General features: G+C 41.5%; 1 protein-coding gene across 4 annotated transcripts in view; it reads left to right on the top strand.

The window, feature by feature from the left end:
* Window positions 1–27609, top strand: part of EML5 (EMAP like 5) — a 303917-nt gene that overhangs the window by 47965 nt on the left and 228343 nt on the right. For all 4 annotated transcript variants that reach the window (XM_042858583.2, XM_042858582.2, XM_065593493.1 and 1 more), the window contains exons 2-5: window positions 497–656; window positions 8684–8782; window positions 10093–10161; window positions 21067–21252. In XM_042858583.2, the coding sequence (XP_042714517.2) occupies window positions 497–656; window positions 8684–8782; window positions 10093–10161; window positions 21067–21252 (514 nt within the window). The remainder of the gene's footprint in view (window positions 1–496; window positions 657–8683; window positions 8783–10092; window positions 10162–21066; window positions 21253–27609) is intronic.

The following is a 27609-nucleotide window of genomic DNA, read 5'->3' as shown; positions in this document are numbered from 1 at the left end:
TAGAAAAATCAACTTTGAAAAATCAACTTTACATAAGCTCTGCTACAACCTTAACTATGGGCAAGCATTTGTTATTTTATTATATTTTAAGTCAACTGTCCTAAATTAAAAATTATATGTTTTGTGTTGGTGTCCTTTTAAACAGGAGGAAATGGGAAATAGTAATTAAGCAGAAGAATTTGGTAAAGCATGCATGTTGCAGAACAGAAGATTAGTCAGTGTGATAGGTTATGAAATAAGTTTCACATTGGAAAAGGCCTCATGGAAGATTTAAGTTCGGTTGTTAGAACTGTGTGAAAGAAAGTTGTATGGCTACCATGAAAGTTGTCTTACAGGATGATACTGTGACATCTTGTAGCGTCAATGGGAAAACTTATTATAAAAGTTGACTTTTATTTAAGGACTTAAACTAACATTTGATTAACAAGCTAAATAATGTACAAGTTCCTTGAACAAATGTTCTAATGTTTGAAATTATTTTTCATTTTTTTTGCAGCCTTGCTTTGCATCCTGAACGAGTGTTGGTGGCAACAGGTCAAGTTGGAAAAGAACCATATATCTGTGTTTGGGACTCATACACTGTGCAGACTATATCGATACTGAAAGATGTTCACACACATGGTATAGCTTGCTTGGCATTTGACTTAGATGGGCAGGTATGTAGTCAATATTCTATTTTCAAAATCTGTTTTTAAAAGAGAAACTGTCTAGATCTGTTTAAAAAAAGTCCTCTGATACAACTTTCTTTCAGGAGATAAATTGAATCAAAGGTTTTATTTGTCCAGTTTCAGGAAAGTGATGTTAGTATTTACAGACACTTTTCTTGCCAAATTTAAAAATTTGCAGCTTCAGAAGAGATGTGAATGAAGAGACGAGGGGAGCTTACTGCACTGTAGTAGGGAGATCATTCCTGGTACAGGAGAGAGCAAGAAAGAAGACACACATGATGGCAGGCTCTTCCCCAGCTAACAAAATGTTAGCCATCTTGAAAAGAGGATTTAAAAAAAAAAACACAGGCGTAGGGCCAGATTATATGATTATGGTACTGGCCTTTATTGGCGGCAGTGTGGAGCCACTGCTATAGCAGGGCTTTAGGAGGAGAGTAGCAAATTGCTTCCCTGAATGTCTCAGCATCCTGCATACTTGCTCCTCTGAGCTAGATGGCTCTGCTAGTTGATGTGAGGCATATTTTAGTTTATTTTAGTTTATTCTCTCTATTTTTGGGGGTTGCTAGCACTTCAGTCCTAACTGAAATTGTGCCTGGCCTCTGCACAGGATGGGGAGAAGGTTCCTTGTGCTACTCCACTTCCCCGTCCCATTCACCCCTTCTTACAAACCTGTGCAGAGGTCAGGCACAATAATATGTCCTTAGGCTGTGTTCTTCCCTAGCTGACTTTAGTTCCTTCTGTTAGCCAGGGAAGCTAATTTCTGTTACCTACTAGCTCTACTACTTTCCCAGTTAGAAATGTAGTGTTGTAGAGACCAATTATTCTCGTTATCTGAGCAAGTGAAATCAGGAAGGCCAAATCACACTTGGAGTTGCAGCTAGAAAGAGATGTTAAGAGTAACAAGAAGGGTTTCTTCAGGTATGTTAGCAACAAGAAGAAAGTCAAGGAAAGTGTGGGCCCCTTACTGAATGAGGGAGGCAACCTAGTGACCGAGGATGTGGAAGAAGCTAATGTACTCAATGATTTTTTTGCCTCTGTCTTCCCGAACAAGGTCAGCTCCCAGACTGCTGCACTGGGCAGCACAGTATGGGGAGAAGGTGACCAGCCCTCTGTGGGGAAAGAATGTGGTTCGGGACTATTTAGAAAAACTGGACGTGCACAAGTCCATGGGGCCCGATGCGCTGCATCCGAGGGTGCTAAAGGAGTTGGCGGATGAGATTGCAGAGCCATTGGCCATTATTTTTGAAAACTCGGGGGAGGTCCCGGATGACTGGAAAAAGGCTAATGTAGTGCCCGTCTTTAAAAAAGGGAAGAAGGAGGATCCGGGGAACTATAGGCCAGTCAGCCTCACCTCAGTCCCTGGAAAAATCATGGAGCAGGTCCTCAAGGAATCAATTATGAAACACTTAGAGGAGAGGAAAGTGATCAGGAACAGTCAGCATGGATTCACCAAGGGGAAGTCATGCCTGACTAACCTAATTGCCTTCTATGATGAGATAACTGGATCTGTGGATGAGGGGAAAGCAATGGATGTGTTATTCCTTGACTTTAGCAAAGCTTTTGATATGGTCTCCCACAGTATTCTTGCCGCCAAGTTAAAGAAGTATGGGCTGGATAAATGGACTGTAAGGTGGATAGAAAGCTGGCTAGATCGTCGGGCTCAGCGGGTAGTGATCAATGGCTCCATGTCTAGTTGGCAGCCGGTTTCAAGTGGCGTGCCCCAAGGGTCGGTCCTGGGGCCGGTTTTGTTTAATATCTTTATTAATGATCTGGAGGATGGTGAGGACTGCACTCTCAGCAAGTTTGCAGATGACACTAAACTGGGAGGCGTGGTAGATACACTAGAGGGTAGGGATTGGATACAGAGGGACCTAGACAAATTAGAGGATTGGGCCCAAAAAAAACTGATGAGGTTCAACAAGGATAAGTGCAGAGTCCTGCACTTAGGACAGAAGAATCCCATGCACTGCTACAGACTAGGGACCGAATGGCTAGGTAGCAGTTCTGCAGAAAAGGACCTAGGGGTCACAGTGGACGAGAAGCTGGATATGAGTCAACAGTGTGCTCTTGTTGCCAAGAAGGCTAACGGCATTTGGGGCTGTATAAGTAGGGGCATTGCCAGCAGATCGAGGAACAAGATCGTTCCCCTTTATTTGACATTGGTGAGGTCTCATCTGGAGTACTGTGTCCAGTTTTGGGCCCCTCACTACAAGAAGGATGTGGAAAAACTGGAAAGAGTCCAGCGGAGGGCAACAAAAATGATTAGGGGACTGGAGCACATGACTTATGAGGAGAAGCTTAGGGAACTGGGATTGTTTAGTCTCCAGAAGAGAAGAATGAGTGGGGATTTGATAGCTGCTTTCAACTACCTGAGGGGGGGGGTTCCAAAGAGGATGGAGCTCGGCTGTTCTCAGTGGTGGCAGATGACAGAACAAGGAGCAATGGTCTCAAGTTACAGTGGGGGAGGTCTAGGTTGGATATTAGGAAACACTATTTCACTAGGAGGGTGGTGAAGCACTGGAATGCGTTACCTAGGGAGGTCGTGGAGTTTCCTTCCTTGGAGGTTTTTAAGGCCCGGCTTGACAAAGCCCTGGCTGTGATGATTTAGTTGGGAATTGGTCCTGCTTTGAGCAGGAGGTTGGACTAGATGACTTCCTGAGGTCCCTTCCAACCCTGATAGTCTATGATTCTAAGAATTAGGGTAAGAATGCTCCCAAGTGTGAATTTCATTTAAAAAACCTGGAAACATAAGAGGGAAGCCGTAGAGATCATCAGTGTGATAGGGAATCTTTGGTTTTTAGATTTCTCAGTATGGCTAAACTTTCAGGATGCATTGCTTGCAAGAACAACATTCTTTCACCTACAGTGGGCAAAGAAAACTATGCCTCTACCCCTCAAATGCTGTTCTAGCATCAGTCATTCTTGCCTTCATAACTTCTTAGCTCTACGATCCTAGTCTAGGACTAAAGTTTATCTAAGATTGTCTGTTAAAGTCCACTGGAAACTCCCTCTAGTCCAGACTATAGCTGCCTGTCTGGACTTGTTGCCATTTGACTGGTGTGTGAAATTCAAGGTACCGGTTGCCATATATAAAGCCCTAAATGGATCTAAGCCCAGGCTACTTTAAGACTGTCTCATCATCTCCAAACTACCATACATCTACACTCATCAGGGACATAAATAACCTTTTTGTATTTTGGGGAGGGGGACTAGAATTAAAAAAATAAAATAAAAGCTGTTGAATATCATTTCAATTAGTAGTTTTGCATCATAACTAAATTTCTTTACTTCTATTAAAATGACATAAATGAACTTCAGTTCCTAACTCAGTGTTTCCTTATTAATGCAGTTTCTACATTTTTGGGGGAAAGGGGAGGGGGGCTATAGCTCCTTCAGTCCCCAATTGTCTATGCCCATGCTCATCCAGTATGTTACAACTTGCTGGCTCCAATGGCAAAGTTTATGGTAGAGGTTTCTTGATAGGAGAGCTGCACCTGTAAAATATGTTGTCTGTGGAAATACAGTTAAGCATGAACCTAGCCAGTTTTAGAGAGAACTTCAAGACCTACCTCTTTGTTCGGGTGTTCCATACTAATTAAATCCTGCTTTCCTAGCTCTCTGGTAAATCTGCAGGCAGCCAGGGAGCATGAAATTTGGTCTCTTTTTGAGATTTGAATCTCTACTTAAGTTTTGTATAACACTCAGATCTCATGGTGATGGATGCTTTAAAATTATTATAATAGTAATAGATTCAATATACCTTTACTCCACTCATTCCTGAGCAGGATTGTTAATGCTGGAGCTAGGTCAATTCCTGTTTGGAACATTTTCAGTAGAAGGAGTGGATTTTGAAAGATCTGAAAACTGGGAATTTATGGAGTTTTACAAATAAAGACCAGAAAGATCACTTCCACTTTGCTGTGGGCTGTGCAGCTTGCAGCCAATTTGGTGTTGGTGGTATTGTAGGTGGATTTCCCTGACAGGCAGACTTTTTAACTGACTATTATCTACATGTGTCAGAAAATGGAAACTAAATTTGCCTTAACTTGGTCCTATGAGTGTAAGCATTATCAGTTAAAGAGAGGAAAAATCTTTGTCCATAAGGCTCACAAGTCCTTCCTCTGTCAAAATTAAGCCGCCACTATCCAGATGTAAAAACAAACAAACCCAAAACCAAAACACCCTACCACCCACTTTGTATTTGTCTGATCTTAGTCTGTCTTTAAGATTGTGTAAGATCATTGTGGTCAGATCTTACACAGTAACAATTATGCTCTCACCATTTAAGAAATAATAAAGTTGAAATGCAAAGCTAAAATGAAAAGTGAGTTAAGCCCAGTGTGATCGGTGTCGGCCCGCCTACCCGCTAGGGGGCGGTGGGGAGCTACGAGGTCACTGGCCGGCCTGGGTCACGCCTCCGTCAGCGGGGAATTAGCGGCGGGGCGGCCGCCAGCCAGAGTCTGTAGCGCGCCCCTCAGGCAGGGGAGCGCCGGCAAAGGTCAGTAGCGCGCCCCTCAGGCAGGGGAGCGCCGGCAAAGGTCAGTAGCGCGCCCCGCAGGCAGGGGAGCGCCGGCAACGGTCAGTAGCGCGCCCCTCAGGCAGGGGAGCGCCGGCAACGGTCAGTAGCGCGCCCCTCAGGCAGGGGAGCGCCGGCAACGGTCAGTAGCGCGCCCCTCAGGCAGGGGAGCGCCGGCTAAGGTCAGTAGCGCGCCCCTCAGGCAGGGGAGCGCCGGCTAAGGTCAGTAGCGCGCCCCTCAGGCAGGGGAGCGCCGGCAAAGGTCAGTAGCGCGCCCCTCAGGCAGGGGAGCGCCGGCAAAGGTCAGTAGCGCGCCCCTCAGGCAGGGGAGCGCCGGCAAAGGTCAGTAGCGCGCCCCTCAGGCAGGGGAGCGCCGGCAAAGGTCAGTAGCGCGCCCCTCAGGCAGGGGAGCGCCGGCAAAGGTCAGTAGCGCGCCCCTCAGGCAGGGGAGCGCCGGCAACGGTCCCGGCGTGGCTCTGCCGGGTAGGGGAGCGCAGGCCCACCCTACACCACTGCGCTCCAGCCCAGGGCCCTGACAGTGGCAGAACGAGGGTCCCACCACTGGGTCAGCGGGGTCGTCCCGCTACATAGACTCACCACTGTGCAGCTCTGTCCCTGGGCTACTTCCTACCCGATTGCTCGCCCGAATCCCTCTGGTCCCGTGAGTGCGTCGGGGTAGTCCGCTGCTGGCAGCTCCGGCTCCCCCTCAGGCTCAGGCTCCTCCAGCTCCTCTGGGTACTCGGCTGCTGGCAGCTCCTGCTCCCCCTCTGGCTCCTCCAGTTCCTCTGGGTACTCGGCAGCAGGCAGTCCTGGCAGCCCCAGTCCGTCCTCCAGGTGAGGTTTCCACAGGTCCAGGGCCTCCCCTGGTGTGGCAGCAGGCTCTGAAGGGAGCAGCCCGCGGTCTGCGTCTGCCTCCCTCCCTGGTGCTGCTCTAACTGAGCTAAGGGCCCCGCCCTTTATACTTCCTGTTCCACCCCTCCCCTTCCGGGGGGTGGAGCGAGCTTGGGCTGGCCCCGCCCACTCAGGCTGAGGGAAAGGCACTTTACCCTCAGGGTCGGAGGGAAGCCACCCTGGCTCCCTACACCCAGAAATATGCTGTTTATTTCCACATACACCACTACCTCGATATAACGCGACCCGATATAACACGAATTCGGATATAACGTGGTAAAGCAGTGCTCCGGGGGGTAAGAGGGGGGTGCGCACTCCGGTGGATCAAAGTAAGTTCAATATAACGCGGTTTCACCTATAACACAGTAAGATTTTTTTGGCTCCTGAGGACAGCGTTATATCGAGGTAGAGGTGTATTAGGCTAAGAGAGGGCTGGGGAGCACAGAGATATTTTTATTTTATTTTATTTTTTTCATCTCAGGAATAACTTTTTGGCACTTCCAGATTTGCAGTTCATCTTTTGATTTGGGACTCCTTAGATATGCTTACTGAGTTTCTTCAGTGCTAGTTTTAAGTCCTGATGCTAAAGCAATCATGCAAGACAAAATCAGTTGCTGTTTTTGGAGGCAGCACAAATTATTTCATAACATAGTTTATGGAGAATGATATAGCTTAGCTTTCAAAATATAAATTAACCACCATTCTTGCACAGCTATGGATGCCTCTGAAGGTTTTTAGTGGTCAGCAGTGACTGAAAGTGCAGAATTGAATTATATCTCTTGTAAAACGTCATCTGGGAAGCTGAATGTGCACATGCATACAGTCCACTTTTCTCTCTGTTCCTTTCATGCAGCCTTCTCTCTGGATCTCTTAAGAATTTCAGAAAATAAAATAAAAAGTTTAATAGGTATAGAATATTAAAAATATTTTTGGGTATTGGCTGAACTGAATTTTAAAAACACTCTCAGCTTTAACTTCATTTTTTTAAAAGAAATATTTTGTTTAACAGGTTTTGAAGATGTAAGGATAAAGATGATGTGTTTATTCTTTACACTTCTTTGAAATTTTAAGATTAATACTTAGGTAACTGTTTACAGGATCAGGGTGTATGTACTTTAAATTTAAACTAACTTCAGTGGGATTGCTCACATACTTAATATTTAGCACCTGCATTTTTACAGAATTGGGTCTTAGGTACAGAGTAATGTTTTATGTTTTATTCACATTTGTATATTGAGGACATTTCTAGAACAATATTCAAAGTATTAATTCAGAAATATCTGTTAATATCTGTTAAGGTACTAGTTAACCTCAGGTTTATAAAAGTGTATTATTCTTCTACTGACACAACCTCCATAGAAGTTTTTTACTTACATGAAGACTAACACTGGGCCCTGTTGCTCTATTTTCCCCCCTCTTAAATATATACAGTAACTCCTCGCTTAACGTTGTAGTTATGTTCCTGAAAAACACGACTTTAAGCGAAACGATGTTAAGTGAATCCAATTTCCCCATAAGAATTAATGTAAATGGGGGGGGGGGGGGATTATGTTCCAGGGAAATGTTTTTCACCAGACAAAAGACAATATATTTATACAGTATAAGTTTTAAACAAACAATTTAATACTGTACACAGTAATGATGATTGTGAAGCTTGGTTGTGGTGGTGAAGTCAGAGGGTGGGATATTTCCCAGGGAATGCCTTACTGGTAAATGATGAACTAGTACTCGGCTGAGCCCTCAAGGGTTATCACATTGTTGTTAACGTAGCCTCACACTCTACAAGGGAGAAATGGAGGGAGGGGAGACAGCATGGCAGACAGTGACAGAGAGACACACACCCTGTGTGTGTGTGTGTGTGTGTGTGTGTGTGTGTGTGTGTGTGTGTGTGTGTGTGAGAGAGAGAGAGAGAGATGCACATTGCCCCTTTAGGTACTCTGACCCCACTCTAAGTACACTGCCTTTTTAAGTAGATCAGCAAGTTGAGACAGCAGCTGCTGCCCAGCAAGCTCCCTCTGTCCTGAGCCCTGTCATGTCGCTCTCTGCTCTATGGAGATGGGGTAAGCGGGGGCCAGGAGCAGGGGGGAGGGGGACACCCTGACATTAGCCCTCCTCCTCCCAACCCCCCCCCCCCAAACAGCAAGCAGGAGGCTCCCGGGAGCAGCTCCAAGGCAGAGGGCAGGAGCAGCACATGGCAGTGGGGGGAGGGACAGCTGAACTCCCAGCAATTGATAGCCTGCTGGGCGGCTGCTGCACAGGGAACTTAAGGGAGTGGGGAGCTGATAGGGGGGCTGCCAATCCACCCTGGTTCCAAGCCCCCCACCAGCTAGCTCCAACGGGCTGCTCTTTCTGCAAGCAGTGGACAAAGCAGGCAGCTGTCAAACAACATTATAAGGGAGCATTGCACAACTTTAAATGAGCATGTTCTCTAATTGATCAGCAACGAAACAATGTTAACCAGGACGACTTTAAGTGAGGAGTTACTGTATACAATTAGATTTCTTTTAAAAATCCAGGTATGGTAAGATGTCTCTCAAAATTAAATGGGAACTTGATCCAAATATTGATATTTTCCTTTTTCTTTTTTAAACTTCTTGGAAATTATCAGCGTTTGGTCTCAGTGGGTCTGGATTCAAAAAATACAATATGCGTGTGGGACTGGAGAAAAGGAAAAATGTTATCGATGGCTCCTGGTCATACAGACAGGGTAAGCATAACTACTTAATAGGAGTATTGGTGGGATTTGGGGATTTTGAAACCTCTGTGTGTACATATTGGGAATTTTTGTTTTCTGAATATCAGCTGTTGTAGATTATAGAAGTTGATTATGTTAACTTTATTTGTGGAAAAATATATGCATCATAAATATCTATGCTTTAGATGATATGTGGTTTATCACATATTTATGCATACTCTGTGGAGACCTAGAAGCATATATTGAAGGTGTCATATTTGAGGAAACGCTAGACCCTACTTCTGGTACGGGAGAACCAAAATGTGCCAAATCTTTTGAACTCTGTAATTCATTAGCTGTGTGTGGCTTAGGAGTTGGGGAATACACACGGTACTTTGGAGACAATTTTGAAGCAGGCTTATTCATAGCTTTTACACAAATGAAAGAATACTCAAAAAGAACACTATTAAGACATGTTGCAAGAATTTAACTCCATTTAACAATAATATAGATTTGGTGACTATTTTTATTTTTATAATCTCGCTGGCATTTAAAATCTTCCAGGCTTTTGAGAATATCACTAATAACTCCTTCAGAGCATTCTGACAAATAGATATTGAATTTTATTTCCTTATCAAGCTTCTAGTTTAGACATATTACATCTAAAGATAATACATAAAAATGAGAAAAGGCATAAAAGAACATTAACTTGCACAACTTCACAGTCCTCAAACATCAGAAAAAAACAGCATTAGACTTCTGTGTGCCCCTTTTTATACAGGTCTGTCGCATCTTACGCGCATTTAACATACGCGATTTCAGCTTTATGCGGTCGGCAAAAACAAAAAAGAAGAGAAAAATAACAATTTTAATACTGTACCTGTAGTGCGGGCGATTCCGCCCGCCATTACACTCAATGTAATTTTGACTATACGCAATTTTCGCTTTACGCGCTGACTGCGGAACGTAACCTCAGCGTAAGATGCGACAGACCTGTATAATGAAATATTATTTCTCAAATGCAAGATAGGATTTTTTTCTACAACTTTTAAATATACACACATCATCTTCTGTAACTGTGTTACTTTGGGTATGCCAGACAAATACAGATAATGAAAGCTATTTATATAATGTACAATGCAATTTAACTTTTGAGAGGAGGCATAAAAAATAGTCCCAATAAACTTCTTTGAAAAGCTCTGAAATGGCTTTTTGCTGTCTATAGGTCAGTAGATTTTGTGCTGTTTGTCATTTGAATGGGAATTTGTTCTATTTTCATTTATATATAAAATTATACATGTATTAAAAAGGCCATCTTTACTAGCATTCTGATTTATTTGCAGATATTTGATATTTCTTGGGATTTGTACCAACCAAACAAACTAGTCAGCTGTGGTGTAAAACATATTAAGGTACTGTACTAAATTTACACTTTTCTTATATAAATATGTTGAGTTATATTTACTATCACTCTTTTTTTTTTTTTTGTAAAACAAGTAATTATGGAATCTAAAGGGAGTACTTTTATATTTAATTTAGATAGGAGGTTTGTATTCAGAATCTTACTAATAAATTACAAACAAAAATATTATTGCTCATGAGATATTCTGATAACTTTTCCATTAATAGACTATATTAGATTCAGTTGCTGCTTAATATAAATTGAACATGTAAATTGGAAAAAGAACATTATTTGTAATTAGACAACTGCTAGTGCAGTTTTTTTTAAAAGGACATGAGAGTTCTTCCACAAGATACACTGAAGTTATTTAAAAATAAAGTATTATAAAATATACTGTTTGAGATCCTAAGTAAGTAGTGGTGATGATGATGATTTTTTTACTACATCCTACTTTTGCTGATGTTGGCACACAGGGCAGAAACTAGTCTCTTCCATCCTCTCTGTCATTATCTGCTGCTTCCATCTGCTCTATGGTGTTGAGATTGACTGAACCACCACCCTTAGAACACCTGCTAAGGGTGGTGGTTCTTCTCTGGGGTGCCCTTGTTTCCTCACACCAGTTGGGTTCTACCTGAGAGCTTTACGTGGGAGTCTGTCTGTTGGCATGCCCCAAATATGTCCAACATTTCCTTCTAATTCTAGTGGAGATAAGCTGCTGATTGATAATTTCTCAGATCTCTTCATCGTTGATAAAGTCTCGCTATCCAATGCCCAGAATCTTTCCTAGGCATTTATTTTCAAAGGCATCTAGTTTTCTATCTAACATTTTAAGATCTCCAGCTCTTTCAGCTGTATGTTAGCACTGAGATTACATTTGAGTTGAAAGTTTAGTTTTGTTTTGGTACTGTATATCTTTGATTTCCATAGGTTTTGAGTTTTTAGTGAATGCTGTGGATGCCTTTCCTATCCTTGATATCACTTATTTCACAAAATCTCTGTTAGCAAATATGGTGCTGCTCAAGTAAATGAACTGTTCAACTTTCTTTGTTTTTGCCTTCTGATATGTTGTTATTGCTTGACACTAGGGTTTCAAGGACATTCGTTTGTGAGTCCTGCTAGGCCTGATAATTTTGCAAACGTGTCTGTCTTTCTTTGTAGCTTTTTGGAAATGTCACTCTAGCATGATATCATCAGCAAAATCTAGGCCTTGTAGGCATTTGCCATCTACCCATACTACGCCAGTGTTGCTAATGTACTTCTTAATTATCCAATCTATGGCAATCCCAAACAATAATGCTAGTGTCCATGTTGAACCATCGGGTCTGGTTGTTTACCCTTAGAGTGTTGTTTGTATCAATGTATTTAGTCTTGATTATGACAATTTTAGCTGGAATTTCATAAGACTGAAGAATATTCCACAATGTATGCCTATGCAGTGTGTTAAATGCCTTTTGAAATTAGACTAAATTGATAATAAGGGGAGTCTGCCATTGTATGCATTTTTCTGATCTACACAGGATCTCTTCGGCTTGAATCCAGATGCTTCTTCCCTAAGCTGTGCATCCAATGCCTCTTTCATCCTGTATAGTATCACACTATAGAAGACTTTTCCTGCTACAGAGAGTAGTGACTCCTCTCCAGTCGTTAGTCAGTAAAATCACCATTTTTCAATATTCTGAGAATTATTCCATATATCCGCTGGTTAGGAGTGGTCTCTCTTTCCCCAGACCTCATTAAACAGCTCTGCCAGCTTGGTTAGGGTTGTAGTGTCAAGTGCATTTCTGCTGTGATTTGATCATCTCCCACTGCTCTGTTGTTTTTGAGCTTCTTGATTGTAGCCTGTATTTCTGACATCTTTATGGTACCGATGTTGATATCAAATTGGTCAGGTTTGCATGTTTCATTGAATTCTGGTGCTGAGGTATGGCTTGGTCTGTTGAGGATTTATTTAAAATGCTCTGCCCATCTGTTGTTTTGTTCTACCCCAGTTGTAAACATTTTCCTTCTGTATTTTTTATTGTTCCACACAGTTTCCACACAGGGTTTTAGTTACGAGTTAAACGACTCTGAGGTTTTGTATCATAACAGCAGCTTCAGCTGCTAAGTCTTAAACAAAATGCTGTTTCTTTTTCCTTTCATTGCTTTTCACTGCTTTGTCTGTTTTCTTGTACTCCTTTTGCTTTTCCAATATTTCATTGATCTTAGCATTCAGGAGTTTTCCTTTCAGTACTTTACTTTCATCAATAAGATGGTGTATCTGTTGGCTTATCTAATTCTTGCTATGTTTATGTTGATATCCAACTACAACTGCTGCTGGTTGAATCCCATTGTCACTGAGCGCTGCCCACTTTCTTTAGGTCCAGTTGTTGCCCTGTCTTCCTCTGCCTCTGGCAATGCCTCAAATCTGTTCCTTAGTTGAAGTTGGAGTTTCTCACAGTACTTTTGTACTTTTGAGCTTTCTCAGTTTTGAATTCAGTTTGGCAAAGCTGTTGGCATCTGCTGCTCGATATGCACTTGCATTTTGGAGAGATGACCTGTATCTTGAGCTAATGCAGATATGATTGAGCTGGGTTTTTTAATTTTGGTTTTTTATTTTGTCACCTGGTGAATTCTATGTTTGTCTACATATGTCGTTATGAAGGAACAGGGTGCTTGCAAGAACTGGGTTGGACACCATGCACAATTAAATGAATCTCTCACCATTTGGGTTTAATGATTCCCAACACACACTTCCCCACTGATCTTTCCATTCCTTGGTTATCACATCGCACTTTAGCCATCAGAATGAGTAAATCACGTTTTGGTATTCTGTCAATCACATTTGGAGTCCATTATAGTACTTATCTTTATCCTCATCACTATGTTCCTGTGTCAGAGCATAGCACCGTATTCTTGACATGTTTAGGAATCTGATTTGGAGCCTTGCACATATGATGTGTTGGTTGATAGGTTTCCGGTTGAAAAGCGATTTTTCCATAGAATCTGTTGCATTGAGTGCTACTCCTGCGAAGCATGCATTGTCACTAAGACCTGCATAGATGAGATTTTTTTCTCTTGCTTGGAATTCTTCTTACCACACCTGTCAGTCTGCTCTGACTGATACTCAGGATTTCAAGTTCATAGTTGTTCATCTCCCTCATGATCTGTGAGAGCTTTGAAGTGTTTTCTTGCTGTCAGCATCATACTTTTGAGGATCCTGTCTTCCAGAGACTGGCTTTTACCAGGAATCTTCATGTAGCATGAGGGGATGGCAGTATTCTCTATTGAGCAACCATTTTTACCAGAATGGTAGCTTGGCTCCATTTTCTATAACCAATTAGTTGTATTTTTTAACAAGGGTAGGTGGTTAGACTTGATTTCAAACCTCACTTTGTCCAGGCTTGGGACAGACAGCTACATGAAAGGGCAGCAGGCACAGTTATACAAAAAATAATTTTGAGGTGAATCCAGACACTCAAGGTTCTGTTGTTTTCCTGGAGCAATCAATGACTTCTAACAGCCTACAGTTAAGAAATGCATGGAGAAGCATTTCTTACATCATAGAGAAACACAGGGAACTCAAATAAATAAAAGAGAAACTCTTGCATTTTTTCCCTCCAGATCTTTTCCCACTACCGACATTTTTGTCACTGTTGAACACTGTACCATCCTTCCTGTCACTGAGGCTTGTAATCTGGAATGATGACTTCCCATACTCCCTCAAAGATTCCAGAGGCATTCTCTGCTCTTTAGGGTCTACATACCAGCTAACAAGAGGAAACCCTTCCACTTCAAGGGTCAGTACTGCCAGAGTATCTCTCAGCAGGCTTACCAAAGCTTCATTGTGTTGCCAAAGAAAAAGCCACACTTCTTCGAGTAGTATCCCTATGGGTGCTCCTCTGTAGGTGTATCTGTGTCACTGTGCCTCTCAGACTGGAGATTTTAGATAGCAGTGCCTGTTCAGCCTACACATGTGCTCTTCTTCTCTCATGTTTTGCCTCAATGCTATTTAGTGCTGTGCAAGCAAACACACTCAGTTCCTTCTCAACTTCTGTTGGCCTGAGATGGAGCACTAGAAGAGTCTAAGTGATGATTCTAATGCACCTAATGATTTCTAAACTTTATTTCTAGTTAGTAGTTTGTTACCTAGATTAATATTACTCTTTTTCTTTTCTTAAAAAAAAAAAGAGGGTGGGGGCCTTTCAAAAACAGTTCTCTTCCTCTTTGGGGAAACAAAACCCCAAAAGGGGTATGCCTGGCTTCCCCAGGTTTAAACGCTATCTCTCCTACAGAAAAGTTATTCTGGTCAGTAGCGGCCATTCATGCTGCATTCACTGCCTGGGAGAGTTTCACAAAAGTGTACTTTCTGTCTGAAATTAAAATCAGGAACAGGAAAAAGCCATGAACTGAAGCTCAGACTCCTCTTGATGGAAAGGTCAGTTAGATCACCCCAGACCAACAGTCCTTTGAATCCACTCCCAGGTGGATTCAAAGAGGATATCTGCTGATTCCTCTCACAAAACCACCAAAAAGAGAGCTACCAGTCCCCAAACTGAAGAATTGACTGGGAAAAAAGAGATTTCCCCCGCAAAATCATCCACCTTGGTACTGACCAAACCTCAACAGGGTACCCATGAGCCATTAGGCTCCTCAAGTAGTGGTACTGTCTGTAAGCCTAAAGACCTGAAGGGCACAGGGTCAGAGGCATTGGTTCTGTCAGAGAAAAGAAGCAGTAGAGACTGTGCTAGCTCTTCTAAAATGGCACTACCAGAGACAAGGAGAGCCTCAGTACCGAGCACTTCCACACAAAAGACCAGAGCACCATCTTCTGGCTGATCATTGGACCACAGAAGACTACAGGTGCCGTTGACTCCCTTGACACCAGGCCTCTCTAGGCAGACTCCATTGGTACTGATTACTACCATAGTACTACAGGAATTCTGTTCAAAGACCTCTTGGTCTCAGAAATGCTAGAATCCCCATTACTTAGTACTGGCACCAACCACATCTCGGTCTCCTGAATTCCCCACGGTACCAAGACACTCCTCATCAGCCTCCTTTTCTGCTCCACCTCTATCAAGTGAAGAAGAGGATGATGATAACATATCTTCAGTCTCAGTACAAAGTTCCCCAGGACAACATCAAGGGACCAATCACCTAGAAACAGTTACAGAGCCACAAAACTGACATGATAGACAAAGCCCATCCACTTGGTATGGACACCGTTGGCCAGGTACCACCACCCATGCTGTCTGCACCACTCCAGTTGGCCATATTGGGACCCCTGGGAAGCCTCTAGACACACCAGTTCTCTAGGACCTCAAATGTCTCACATAGGGATAGAGGAAAACAATCTCCCTCAACTTTCCTTTCTAGACCCCCTGATCCTCAAGAGGAGATTCTTGAGGAACAGAAAGCAAGACTGGATAAAGAAATTACTCCATTAACAAACATCTAATCATCCATTCCACTTGAAGCCATTATGCCTCTTCCATAAACTATGGCAGATGACTTTAAACAATTTCAAGACCTCACCAAGACAGTGGTGGACTCACTTCAGATCCCCTTGAAGGAGACACAATAAAGGAGACACAATAAAAGCTGCTGGACATCTTCCATATGTCCTTATCAGGTCGCATTGCAGTCTCTATCAATTGCCTCATTGATAGAGAATGCAATGCAACCTGATAAGGACATATGGAAGATACTAGACCCAGCCAAAACCATCAGGCAAACACCAGCCATGATACCGCCCACATGCAAAAGTCCAGATAAAAAATATTATGTCCCCTCTTAAGATGTGGACTTTCTCTTCTCCCATCCATCACTAAATTCCCTTGTGGTAGATGCTGTAAATAAATGTGGCAAACAGCACCATGCTAAATCAACACCCTATCACAAGGACTGGAAAAGAATGAACTTATTCGGCAGGAAATTGTACTTATCAGCAACCCTACAGTTTAGGATTGCTAATTATTAGGCCTTGATGGTGAAATATAACCATATCAATTATTCGAAATTCAGCACCTTTATTGAACATCTCCCAAATGATCAAAGAGTGCAGTTCCAACTCATCATTGTTGAGGGCCAGTTTCTGGCACGTACATCATTACAGACTTCACTAGACACTGCTGATACATCTTCTCAGGAGAGCTATGTGACTTCACCTTTCCAGCCTCCCAAGAGAAGTCCAAATGACTGAGGAGGACCTTCCATTCAAAAGATCCAAACTCTTCATGGAAAAAACAGATGATTCCCTCCATGCACTAAACTACTCAAGCCATTTTGCATTCCCTGAGGATCTACAGACCTGCACAGAAAAGGAGGTACAGCAAATCTCAGACATCACAAAGATCCTGACCTGCCCAGTTCCGTCCACCCCAGAGAAACTATGAACCTCAGTGGAAGAGACAACGGATACAAAAATAAAGGGCAACAACGCTCCAAACCTCAACTGCACAGCCTTCAATGTTGAAATATCAATTTTGATACATAGCCTGAGGCCCCTAGCCACCATCAGTTGCTGCAAAATTCATGTTATCGCCATCATTTTAGACACCGCCTTGTTCTTTTGACAAAATGGGGAAAAGATAATGTCAGATAAGTGGAAATAATCTCCAATGGTTATTCAGTCCACTTTCCCTCCCTCCCTCCTAACCATCCTCTCTCTCTCTCTCTCTCTCTCTGTCCCTCTTCAAGGACCCCTCTCACGAATGTCTGTTACATCAAGAAATATACCATGTCAATCCTCAGTGCTATAGAACAAGTTCCCAATCAGCACAGAGGGAAAGTATACTCCAAATACTTCCTGTTACTGAAAAAGAATAAAGGATGGAGACCCATTCTGGATCTGAGATTGCTCAACAAATATGTAAAGGCACAAAGATTCAAGATGGTTAAATTAGCAACAATAATTTCATATCTGGACTAAGGAGACTGGTTTTCGGCCCTTGACCTACAAGATGCTTATTTTCATATCAAGATCCAACCATTCCACAGAAAGTTCCTGAGATTCAGCCTAGGTCAAGACCATTTTCAATACAGGGTACTTCCATTAAGCCTATTGTCTGCATCCAGAGCGTTCTTGAAGGTCCTATCTGTGGTAGTGGCATGTCTTTGCAAATTAGGAATCATGATATATGTGTATCTAGATGACTGCCTACTCAAGGTACAACTGTTTGATGCCCTATCAGCCATGCAATTCTCTATATATGGTGTGGATGTGACTCACATAACACACACACTACCTCTATGGCCCTGAGGATGTCACATGAGGCCACAGCTGTGTGCTGATTGGACCACAGGTTGAGAACCACTGCTATAGATTATTTATGGAGTTGGGACTACAACTGAACACTCAAAAATTGACTCTAACTCCAATGCAACATCTAGAATTCATAGGAGCCTATCTAGATGCAGTAAAGGCCAAAGCCTTCCTCCCACTCACAGGTTCAATATGCTAACAATCTTAATTGACACCATCCATATCAGCCCCCAAACCTTGGCCAGGAATTGCCTTCAACTACTGGGGTACATGGCAGCAGGCACCTTGTAATAACTCGTGCAAGGCTCCACCTGTGTTGCCTTCAGGCATGGCTCAAAACGGTATATGCACCAAACAGACAGATTGACCAAACCACTGTTAATGTCCTTCATAATCAAAGACTCTCTCAAATGGTGGAAGTCTTCCCTTCTATTTGTGAGCTCTTAATAAGAGGCTCTGCAATAGAGAAGGAACTGAGGGTGGTTAACTTGTGCAGCACTGGATAGCCTTGAGGCAAGGCATGAGACAGGGAGAGCACATGTGCAGGCCGAATGGACACCGCTATCTGAAATCTCCAATCTGAGGCACAAGGACACAGATACATCTACAGTGGAGCACCCATAGGGGGACACATATCTCAAAGAACCACAGTTACTGCACAAGGTGAATAACCCCTTCTCGCACAATGGAGCTCATCCTTCTCCCATTCAAATACCTTCTTTGTCCACCAATAAGCAGCAAGTGTGGTGGTCATATTAAAAGCCCATACTGATCTTAATCCTAGGTCCCTACCCTTCTCACCCATCTTTAGCAACTGTCTGTCTGTCCATCCTCCTTCCAAGCATTCACTGGAATTGTTTTGAATTAGTGGGTCTTGTAGTCACCAGAGATTATTCTATTCAATTGTGGTCGGTGCCAAGCTTCTACCCTGCCTCCTCTTCAGGGAGCCTCCTCTCTCAACATTTATTGAGGGAGCAACTTTAAAGAGAAAAGCTGAGATTCTGGAGCAGAAATTGGTGGCTGGGGGGTGACTGGGGAGATGGGTATCCCTGTATATGCCCCAATTTGATCCCTAATTTACACTAAAAAATGAGGAGTGGCAATTGAAATTCCCTATAGCCATTTGTTTACAAAGATCTCTGGGAGTACTTTTTTAAAAAAGGAAATTATTTTTTTATCATTGACAGGTGGGAAATTTATGTTGCTTGTAAGGAGTGAATGTGGGGATTAAACTATTATTGCTTTGTTGGCAAAAATGTTCAGTGTGTCAGCTAGATTGCATACAACTTTGATTTAACATACTGCCTATCATGTAGTTTAAAGACTTCCATTAGCTTGATTACTGCTTAACTTTCTGCCACTTCAAGACATAGCGCAACACTGCCAAATCAGTCCTCCTATCTTTTGGCCAAAAACAATTGTATATTAAGATTCAGAGTAGCAGCCGTGTTAGTCTGTATCCGCAAAAAGAAGAACAGGAGGACTTGTGGCACCTTAGAGACTAACAAATTTGTTAGAGACTAACAAGTCCTCCTGTTCTTCTTTTTGTATATTAAGAATGGCTCAAATTGCTGAAGTAACCTATTTGTTTATTTTAAAAAAATTAGTTTCTTTTAGCAACTTATAGTTAACAAAATCCGTTTTAATTAAATCATATTCTGAGCATCTTTAACAACTAGGCTGCAGCTATTTGGTCATGCGTTATTTAAATAAAAAATCCTAACCCAAGATCTTGAATAGCATCCTGATTAGGCAAGAGGTCAGACTTTAAAAATATGTATAATCTATCATGATATTCCTTTTTAACATCAACAATTATTTCTCATGCTAGGAATCATTATATAATCTCTGGATAGACTTCATATTGAGTAGGTATTTGACTGGAGAATGCAAATTGTTATATTATTAAATGGAATTGCCTAAATCGATTGAAATGACAAGATTCTGTGGAATTGCTTTCCTCATATATGCTATTCTCTGCTCCCATATTGGTTGTGGGTGCCTGATTTGTACAATGATTGTACTGTTATTTCTCAGGTAATATAGTATGTAAATCTCTGTACTGCTATAATTAACCAATCAGAGTTCAAGTGCAGGGATTTGCATAATCAGTGTATGGTTATTTCTCAATAACTACTGGAAATATGAAAATCTTTTTTTAGGTAACTGCTGCAATCCTTCTACTAATGTCCATTATTCAGAATTTTTAACAGGTTGTGAGCAACAAAAATGCTGATTAAGAGTCTAAATTAGCACAAAGGGGTACAGGGAAAATGATGGCGCATCTCTTGAGACAGTTTGTGTTACTTGTTTGCAGTGAATGAAGTAAATGCTACACGACATTCAACACAGGGTTACAAAATTGGCTCAGCAGTTCCTATGCACTCTACTGCATATTTATGTGCATAGAAAAAGTGAGCAGGATTTTTCAGTAAAGTACAAGGTGTGGCAGCCTGTATGGCCACAGCTCTGCATTGCATACCAGGAAAAAGAAGTATACAGCAAGAGAGTGGGACAATACTTAGCCTGTAACTCTGGCTCTGAGGATACAGTATTTGCAGACCTAGTACCTGCCAAGATCTTTGGTTAGGGAGTGGTCAATAAGGACTAGAGCTGGGTGAATCATTTATTTTTCAGTTTGCTAGTAATTAAAAAAAAAAGCGGGGGTGGGTAGGTGTGCTTGGTTTGGGTCAAATCCAAAAATTGTGAAACATTTTGGCAGATCGATTAAAATCTTTCAGGTCAAAGAAACATGTAGTTTGACCCAAAATATTTTGTTTCAGGCATTTTAAAAGGGCTGGATTCACAAAAAGAGAGGGGGAAAGGAGGTGGGTGTTGTATAATGGAAAATGTAGTCCAGCTGAGGAATTAATCTCATACGGACAATACAAGGAGCCCATAGAGGAAGTTAAGGTTCAAATAATAATGTTAACAACAAGAACAGGCGTGCTTGTGGCACCTTACAGACTAACAAATTTATTTGAGCATAAGCTTTCGTGGGCTACAACCCACTTCATCGGATGCATAGAATGGAACACACAGAAAGAAGATATTTATACATACAGAGAACAAGAAAAGGTGGATGTAGCCATACCAACTGGAAGAGGCCAATCAATTGAGATGAGCTATCATCAGGAGAAAAAAAAACCTTGGCAGTGATAATCAAGATGACCCATAGAAGGTGTGAGGATACTTAACATGGGGAAATAGATTCAATTAGTGTAATGACCCAACCATTCCCAGTCTCTGTTTAAACTTAAGTTAATTGTATCTAATTTGCATATTAATTCAAGTTTAGCAGTCTCTCTTTGGAGTCTGTTTTTGAAGTTTTTTTGTTGCAAAATTGACACCTTCAAGTCTGTCACTGAGTGGTTAGAGAAGTTGAAATGTTCTCCCCCTGGTTTTTGAATGTTATGATTCCTGATGTCAGATTTGTGTCCATTTATTCTTTTACGTAGAGACTGTCCGGTTTGGCCAATGTATATGGCAGAGGGGTATTGCTGGCACATGATGGCAGAACCAGAGAAATGAAGAGTACAATACTTTGTGTTTCTTGGCTCTAGTATATTTCTCTCTCTCACTCTCAAATATGCATGCACTACATTGTTTGCAAAATTCACAGAACTTTGGCAAAATAAACACCATTTTTATACCATATGTTTTATCTATCAGTTCTGGAGCTTGTGTGGCAATTCGTTGACACCAAAGCGTGGTGTTTTTGGCAAGACTGGTGATCTCCAAACTATACTTTGCCTAGCCTGTGCAAGAGATGAAGTGACACATTCTGGTGCACTTAATGGAGATATATATGTATGGAAAGGAATTAATCTCATACGGACAATACAAGGAGCACATGCTGTAAGTATATTTATGTTATAATAATTCAGATTGTTTGAACGATGCACAGCTTTGGAAATTGATTAGTGTGTAATTAATAGCTCAAAGAAGCTTTTTGAAATATCATTGTTGAGATTATTTTTATTTTAAACCAAAATGTTTAAATCTAAATCTGAAGAGGTTATTTTTTTTCTTTACATAATTTTTCTGTATCCTTCCCATATCACTCTAAACCATATGCTTATGTGGAGGAGACAAGTGGAGAAAAAAAATCAATAATCCTGAATCCAATTTCTACATGCAGAGCTGTGTCTCTCTTTTTTCCTCCAGGTGTTGTAACTAGTGTATGTGACAATACAAGACAAGGTTCAACATTTTAAGATTTCTCATCTACTATTCACAAATAAAGCCACTAATTTTTCCGACATTTTTAATCTAAGAGAAATTTCCTTCATCACACTATTAGGAGTATATCAGGTTGACTTTCTAAAACAATTCTTTATGTTTGAAGGTGGATTTTAATTATGGACAATGGTGTACCTTACAGATAATGTTAAAACTCAGTGTGTTATGGACAAATTGAACCAATGAGACACAGAATGGGAGGAGAAGAATCTTAATTTTCTTACTGCAGTGGAGCGGCCCAGCTCTACAATAGTTAAGCTTAAGACCAGATTTCTGTTTAAAGCTTGACTGTCATAAGTACTCCAAAATCTGTACAGTTACTGGGATTGCTTTCAAATTTTGTCCCTTGTGTGGGGTTTGGCCAGTGATCCAAATTTGGCTATTGATTCCTGAGATACAACCCTATTGGGGGGGGAAGGCTTTTCTTAATGTTAACATATTCTGGTAGTGAATTTATGCTCCCAGACAGAGATCAAATTAGGACAGAGGTCATCGCACAAGTATCTCAAATGCTTGAGAGTTACCCAAATGGAGTACATGCACCCACTAGCCCTGTGGGGAAAATCAAATTAAAACATTATTAGTCACAGACTTCTCTTGCAGTGTGCAAGATGCATTACACTGAGTATATGCAGAGAAAGAGGTTATCTAGAAAACTACCTCTACATCATAGGACCTTGTGACTCTGATGTTATGTAATGGTCATTGAATCTGAGCACCACCCTGGCACTATGAATTCAAATCCAATCCAGGGCAGAAAGCTGAAATAAAAAAGGAGGCATCTTGTTCCGGTTTGCCTCTGTCAAAGGTTTTTTTTTTTTTAAATTGTGGGAAAATGTAATCTGAATACATCACAGGGCACTTAAACTATTTATTGAAAAGAAAATAAATTACACAAGCAAATGTTTGCTGGGAAGAGAGGGTGATATTGCATTAATTTAGATGGAATATAGGTGCCCAAAGATGTTAACATAACCCAGTTGCTGTCCAATGTTAAACAGTGTTAAGCAAGGTTCAGGGTTTGGCATACAGACATCTTAGCCTGCTTAGTACTATGGCAAATACCATTAAAAACCTTTTAAATCTTTTATTAAAAGGTACGAAAAAGGTAAAACAGTTAAAGCATTTGAAATGTTGTTAAAATGAAAGCCTTACTTTACATTTCTTGTTCCCTTTCCCTTTAGTTGGCGAGAGGTTTGAAAGGAAAAAATAACCCTTGTTTAACAGTGTTCAATGGTAATAACTTTTCTTTTGGGGTAAAGAGAAGAAGTTAGTTGAGATTGGCTAGAGCTGTTATGGCTACTTCTATTACAGTTCGATCCTGTTTCATCTTGAGTGGTATTTGGGATGCAGCTGAGGCGGTAGAAGTGATGATGTCATCTGGCTTCCCGTCTGTTCTGGTCAGGACATTTCTCAGGATCAGGACGAAGAAGGTCTGGTCCCAGGAGACAGTGGGGGTGGCAGTCATGATGGTGAAGCTTGCTCCAATAGTTTTCGTTTGTTCGTCTTTCCCCTCTGAAGGCTCTTTCTTTAAGGATCCAAAAAAAGAACTGATGGGTGAAATAGCCCATCCCCTCATTAATTTGTCCACCAATTAGGCCTAATATCCAACACATCAATTTTGGTTAATTTCCAGTTCCACATCTTCTGTTTTTACCAAGTTCGATTTAAACATTTGCCTTGAGTTATATCAGTAGGCCTTTCTGTTTGGACTTATTTTGATTTTTTTGTAGCTGTCAATCAATATTTGTTGTCATAGGTTATTGTGCTATCTTATGAACATACACTCACTTTTTACAGGAGAATTTACAATTAGGGTAAATGTGTAGACCAAATTATCACAACACTGATTGGGATGGAAGAGTAGGGGAGAGGAGTTTGGGGCATGCGCCAAGAATACACTGCTGACACTGGGATAAGGAATTGAGAAAGGGCATGCTTAATGCATATCATAGCCTCTGCAGCACTGGGTCTGGGGGATGAGTGCACCCACTGACATAAATTGAGCACTTCACACGTATCAAAGCTATTGTTTCAGGCTATATTTATCTCCATCGGGTATTCTTTCAGCTGAGAACATCTCATTGAAGTGGATGGGTCACTTAACACCTCTCCGAATTACTAAATTATTAAAGGAGGGTAATGTAATTAATGTAAAATCAACTTGAGTTTTTGGAAAATAGATCCTGTCAAACTAACTCGATATCTTTTTTTAATGAGACTACAAGCTTCTGTACGGCATTTGACTTGGGACCTCATGACATTTTGATTAACAAAATTAGAATGATGTAAAATTAACATGACATCTTAAAGGATTAAAAACTGGCTAAGCGATAGGTCTCAAAATGTAATAATAAGTGGGAATCATCATGAAGCAGGTGTGTTTCTAGTGAGATACCGCAGGGATCACTTGTTGGCCCTGTGCTATTTAGCATTTTTGTCAATGATCTGGAAGAAAACCCTAAAATCATCGCTGATAAAGTTTGAAGACAACACAAAAATTGGGGGAGTGGTAAATAATAAAGAGGGCAGGTCACTGATTTAGAGTTATCTGGATTGCTTGGTAAACTGGGCACAAGCAAACAATGTGTTTTTAATATGGCCAGAAATAAATGAATACATCTAGGAACAAAAAATGTAGGCCATACTTATAGGATGTGGGATTCTATCTTGGGAAGCAGCAACTCTGAAAAAGATTTGGGAGTCATTCTGGATAATCAACTGAACATGAGTTCCTAATGTGATGCTGAGGCCAAAAGAGCTGATGCAATCTTGGATGTATAAATAGGGGAATCTCAAGTAGAAGAGAGGAGGTTATTTTACCTCTTTATTTGGCACTGGTGCAACCGCATGTTTTCTAATATATGTATATGGAAAACAAATATTTAATGGTAGGCTCTTCAGTCTAGCAGAGAAAGGTACAACATGATCCAATGGCTGGAAGTTGAAGTCAGGCAAATTCAAACAGGAAATAAGGCATAAATTTTGTCAGTGAGGGTAATTAACCAGTGGGACAATTTACTAAGGGTGGTGGTGGATCACTGACCATTTTAAAATCAAGATTTGGATTTTTTTTTTCAGTTTTGACAATTAATATTGATTGATTAATCCTCCTACTTGCAGTCCTAGCCCAAGGATCTCTGCTCTGCCTTGCCAGGACCACAGCCTTCCCCGCACCTTACCTCTGCAGGGATCAAGTGTCACTGGCCCTGCAGGTAGCCCTGTGCAGGCCTGCTATCATGACCCCATTCTCACACCTGTGACAGCAGGACTGCAGAGGGTTTCCTGTGCTGGCACAGGGCTGGTGACACCTGATCCTCGCAGGCGCAAGGTGTGGGGAAGGGTGTTGCCCTTGTGGGGCAGAGCTAGTGAGGGAGCAAGACCCATGGCACAGAAAACTCTCTGTCCTGCGAGAGAGCTAATGACAGCCAATTGCGGCAGGTGCAGGGGGGAGGCTGCACTCACGCTGTTTCCTGTGGATTTTTTTCATGTGTTTTTTTTGGTGTGTCAACTGAAATAGATGTTTACTGACATCTATCCATTAAAAAAAAAATCCTGCCAAGCCTAATTATATAAAAGCTAGGTATTTTGATTACATAGCCACAGTAGCATATCAGCTACAAATCTAGGTGAGAACTAAAAGTGCCTAAATGGCCACTATAACTCTACCAACAAACATTTCTTGTTCTGTTTTGAAAAGATAGGAAATTAATTGGCAAAAAACCTAAGTTAACACAGAGTTAAGGTTGCCTGGTGACCACTCATGACCTTCCAAAACATCAAGTTCAACAAAACTCGAACATCTGACAACCAGGAAATATAGAGTTAAGGTAAATGCTCATGTAATCTTAACTCTGCCTTCTGTGAGAGGTGCCCCAAACCATCTATAATGCAGATACTTGCACTCTGCCTTTCACTGTAATGGACAGGCGCTTCTTGCGCCTGCACTATGCTCAAACGCTGATCCTACTCCTCTGACAGAATATTCCACTTTTTATAACCCCTTTCACACTTGCACCCAGGATGCCACCTTTTCCCTACCAGCCATTAAATCCTCCCATCTATTGACTCCAATATTCAATACAGCTGCACCTAAAACACTGAAAGCAGCTGGAGTATATGCAGATAATTCCCAGTATCTCTTGCCAGCTGTGGGGTACGGGGGCAGAGCTAAGGTTGCATGAGCATTTACGTTAACTTTGTATTTCCTGGTTTTGCTGAACTTGATTTTTTGGAAGGGCATGAACTGTCTGTCACCATGCAACTTTAACTCTGCATTAACTAAGGTTTTTTTTCTATTTAATATACTAATACCTGGAGTCTGGGTAACATGCAAGAAGAATTGGAAAGTCTCACTGATGAAAAGAAATTTGTTATAGTTGGCGTTACTGAAACTTGTTTTGCATGACTGGAATGTTAACATAACTGGTTAGAACGTGTTCAGGAAGGATAGAATAGGAAAAAGGGGAGGGTGTAATTGTGTGGCATCTGATATTAAAGATCCATTGCCTTCTTTTAGAATTACTGCTAACTCAGAAATGCAGATCTTGAATGCAGGTGAAGCCAAGTGCTAACTATAAAGCCCAGCAGTGGGTGTGTGTTACAACCACCAAATCAAACCAGAGAACAGGATCAGTTACTCCAACACCTACCTTTAATGTATAGAAAGTAAACATGTGATGTTATAGGTGGGGACTTTAATTTTGGAAGCATATTATGGAGGTTTAATATAGCCAGTGGAAAAACATCGTTTGCTTCTAAAAATATGGATGATGGATTTTCTAACAAAAGGTATTGCACCCTACATGATGTAATTCTATTTTGGATTTCATATGATGGATAAAGATGAATTAATCATGGGACTAGAAGTTGGTGGTTACCCAGGGAACAGTGATCCTAAGCTGATTACATTTAATATGGCATTTTTACCAGAATGCTGACCTAAACGTGCCACGCTTCTTAGCATCGTAGAGCAGGCAAAGGTCTTTTGTTGCTGCCCTTGATGACAATTTTTCTTCTGCAAAATCTTTGGAGTTATAATCATACAAACTGTGGTTGCTATTGAAGTTGCTGATATAGATGGTGTGGTGGCTTGCAGGTGGCCACACTGAAGAGGGCCAGTTCATTAATGAGAGTTCACAGACATTCACTACAGTCAAGTCGCTGACCTTGATGGTGATGGAATTAAGGGACATGTTTGGGAGGACCTGAGTAGTGTTCTTCAAGTCATCTTTGACATGGGTTGACTGCTGAGACAAGGATGTATCCATTGATCTCTCCGGTGGCTTTCTCGCTCGATGTGTGTTTCCTGCAGTGCAAGGATGTCAATTTCATCTGTTTGTAGGCTCTTCGTGAGGTAGTCAGATTTTGTGCTGGATAAACCCTCAATGTTTAACTGCACTATATGCAGTGAAGGGTTGGTGTCCGGTTTGACTTAGAAGGGGCCATTTTTTCCATGGCTTTGCTGACTAGGAGGCCTTTTCAGGACATTCTGTCACCAATTTTACATTAGTTGTGCTTACTCATGTAGCAGGTTATCATCCCTCCCCCCATGCTATATGCCTGACCTTTGCTTTGTCGCAGGATGATAACGGACAGTCTTTGTCATCAGAGACTCTCCACATGTGCAATCAAAGGAAATAGGTATGTGTGTACCTTGAGGTTCCAGTCTCGATGACTTTCCCAACAGACTATGCAGACCCATTGTGATACAGGTCAATCTCCAAATCCCGCTATTTTGCTCCATCCTGAAGCCTCAGTGTGGAACTTGGGGAAAGCAGTATAATAGAGAAATCTGTGATGTTGATCCCTCCGACCCCTGCCAATTATCATCACTTAGTTAGCCTTATAATAGCTGTCAAAGTCAGTATTCCCAGGGGATACAGAAAGGCTTTCACTCCCTGTTGGACACTAGAGAGTGAAGAACTCCTTTGACAGTATAAGGCAAACGGACAACCAGATACAGCAAAAGCA

The sequence above is a fragment of the Chrysemys picta genome, chromosome 4 (assembly GCF_011386835.1).
Source record: "Chrysemys picta bellii isolate R12L10 chromosome 4, ASM1138683v2, whole genome shotgun sequence".
Taxonomy (NCBI): Eukaryota; Metazoa; Chordata; order Testudines; family Emydidae; genus Chrysemys; species Chrysemys picta.
Note: the sequence above shows the minus strand (reverse complement) of the source record. Positions and strands in the feature narration are given on the sequence as shown.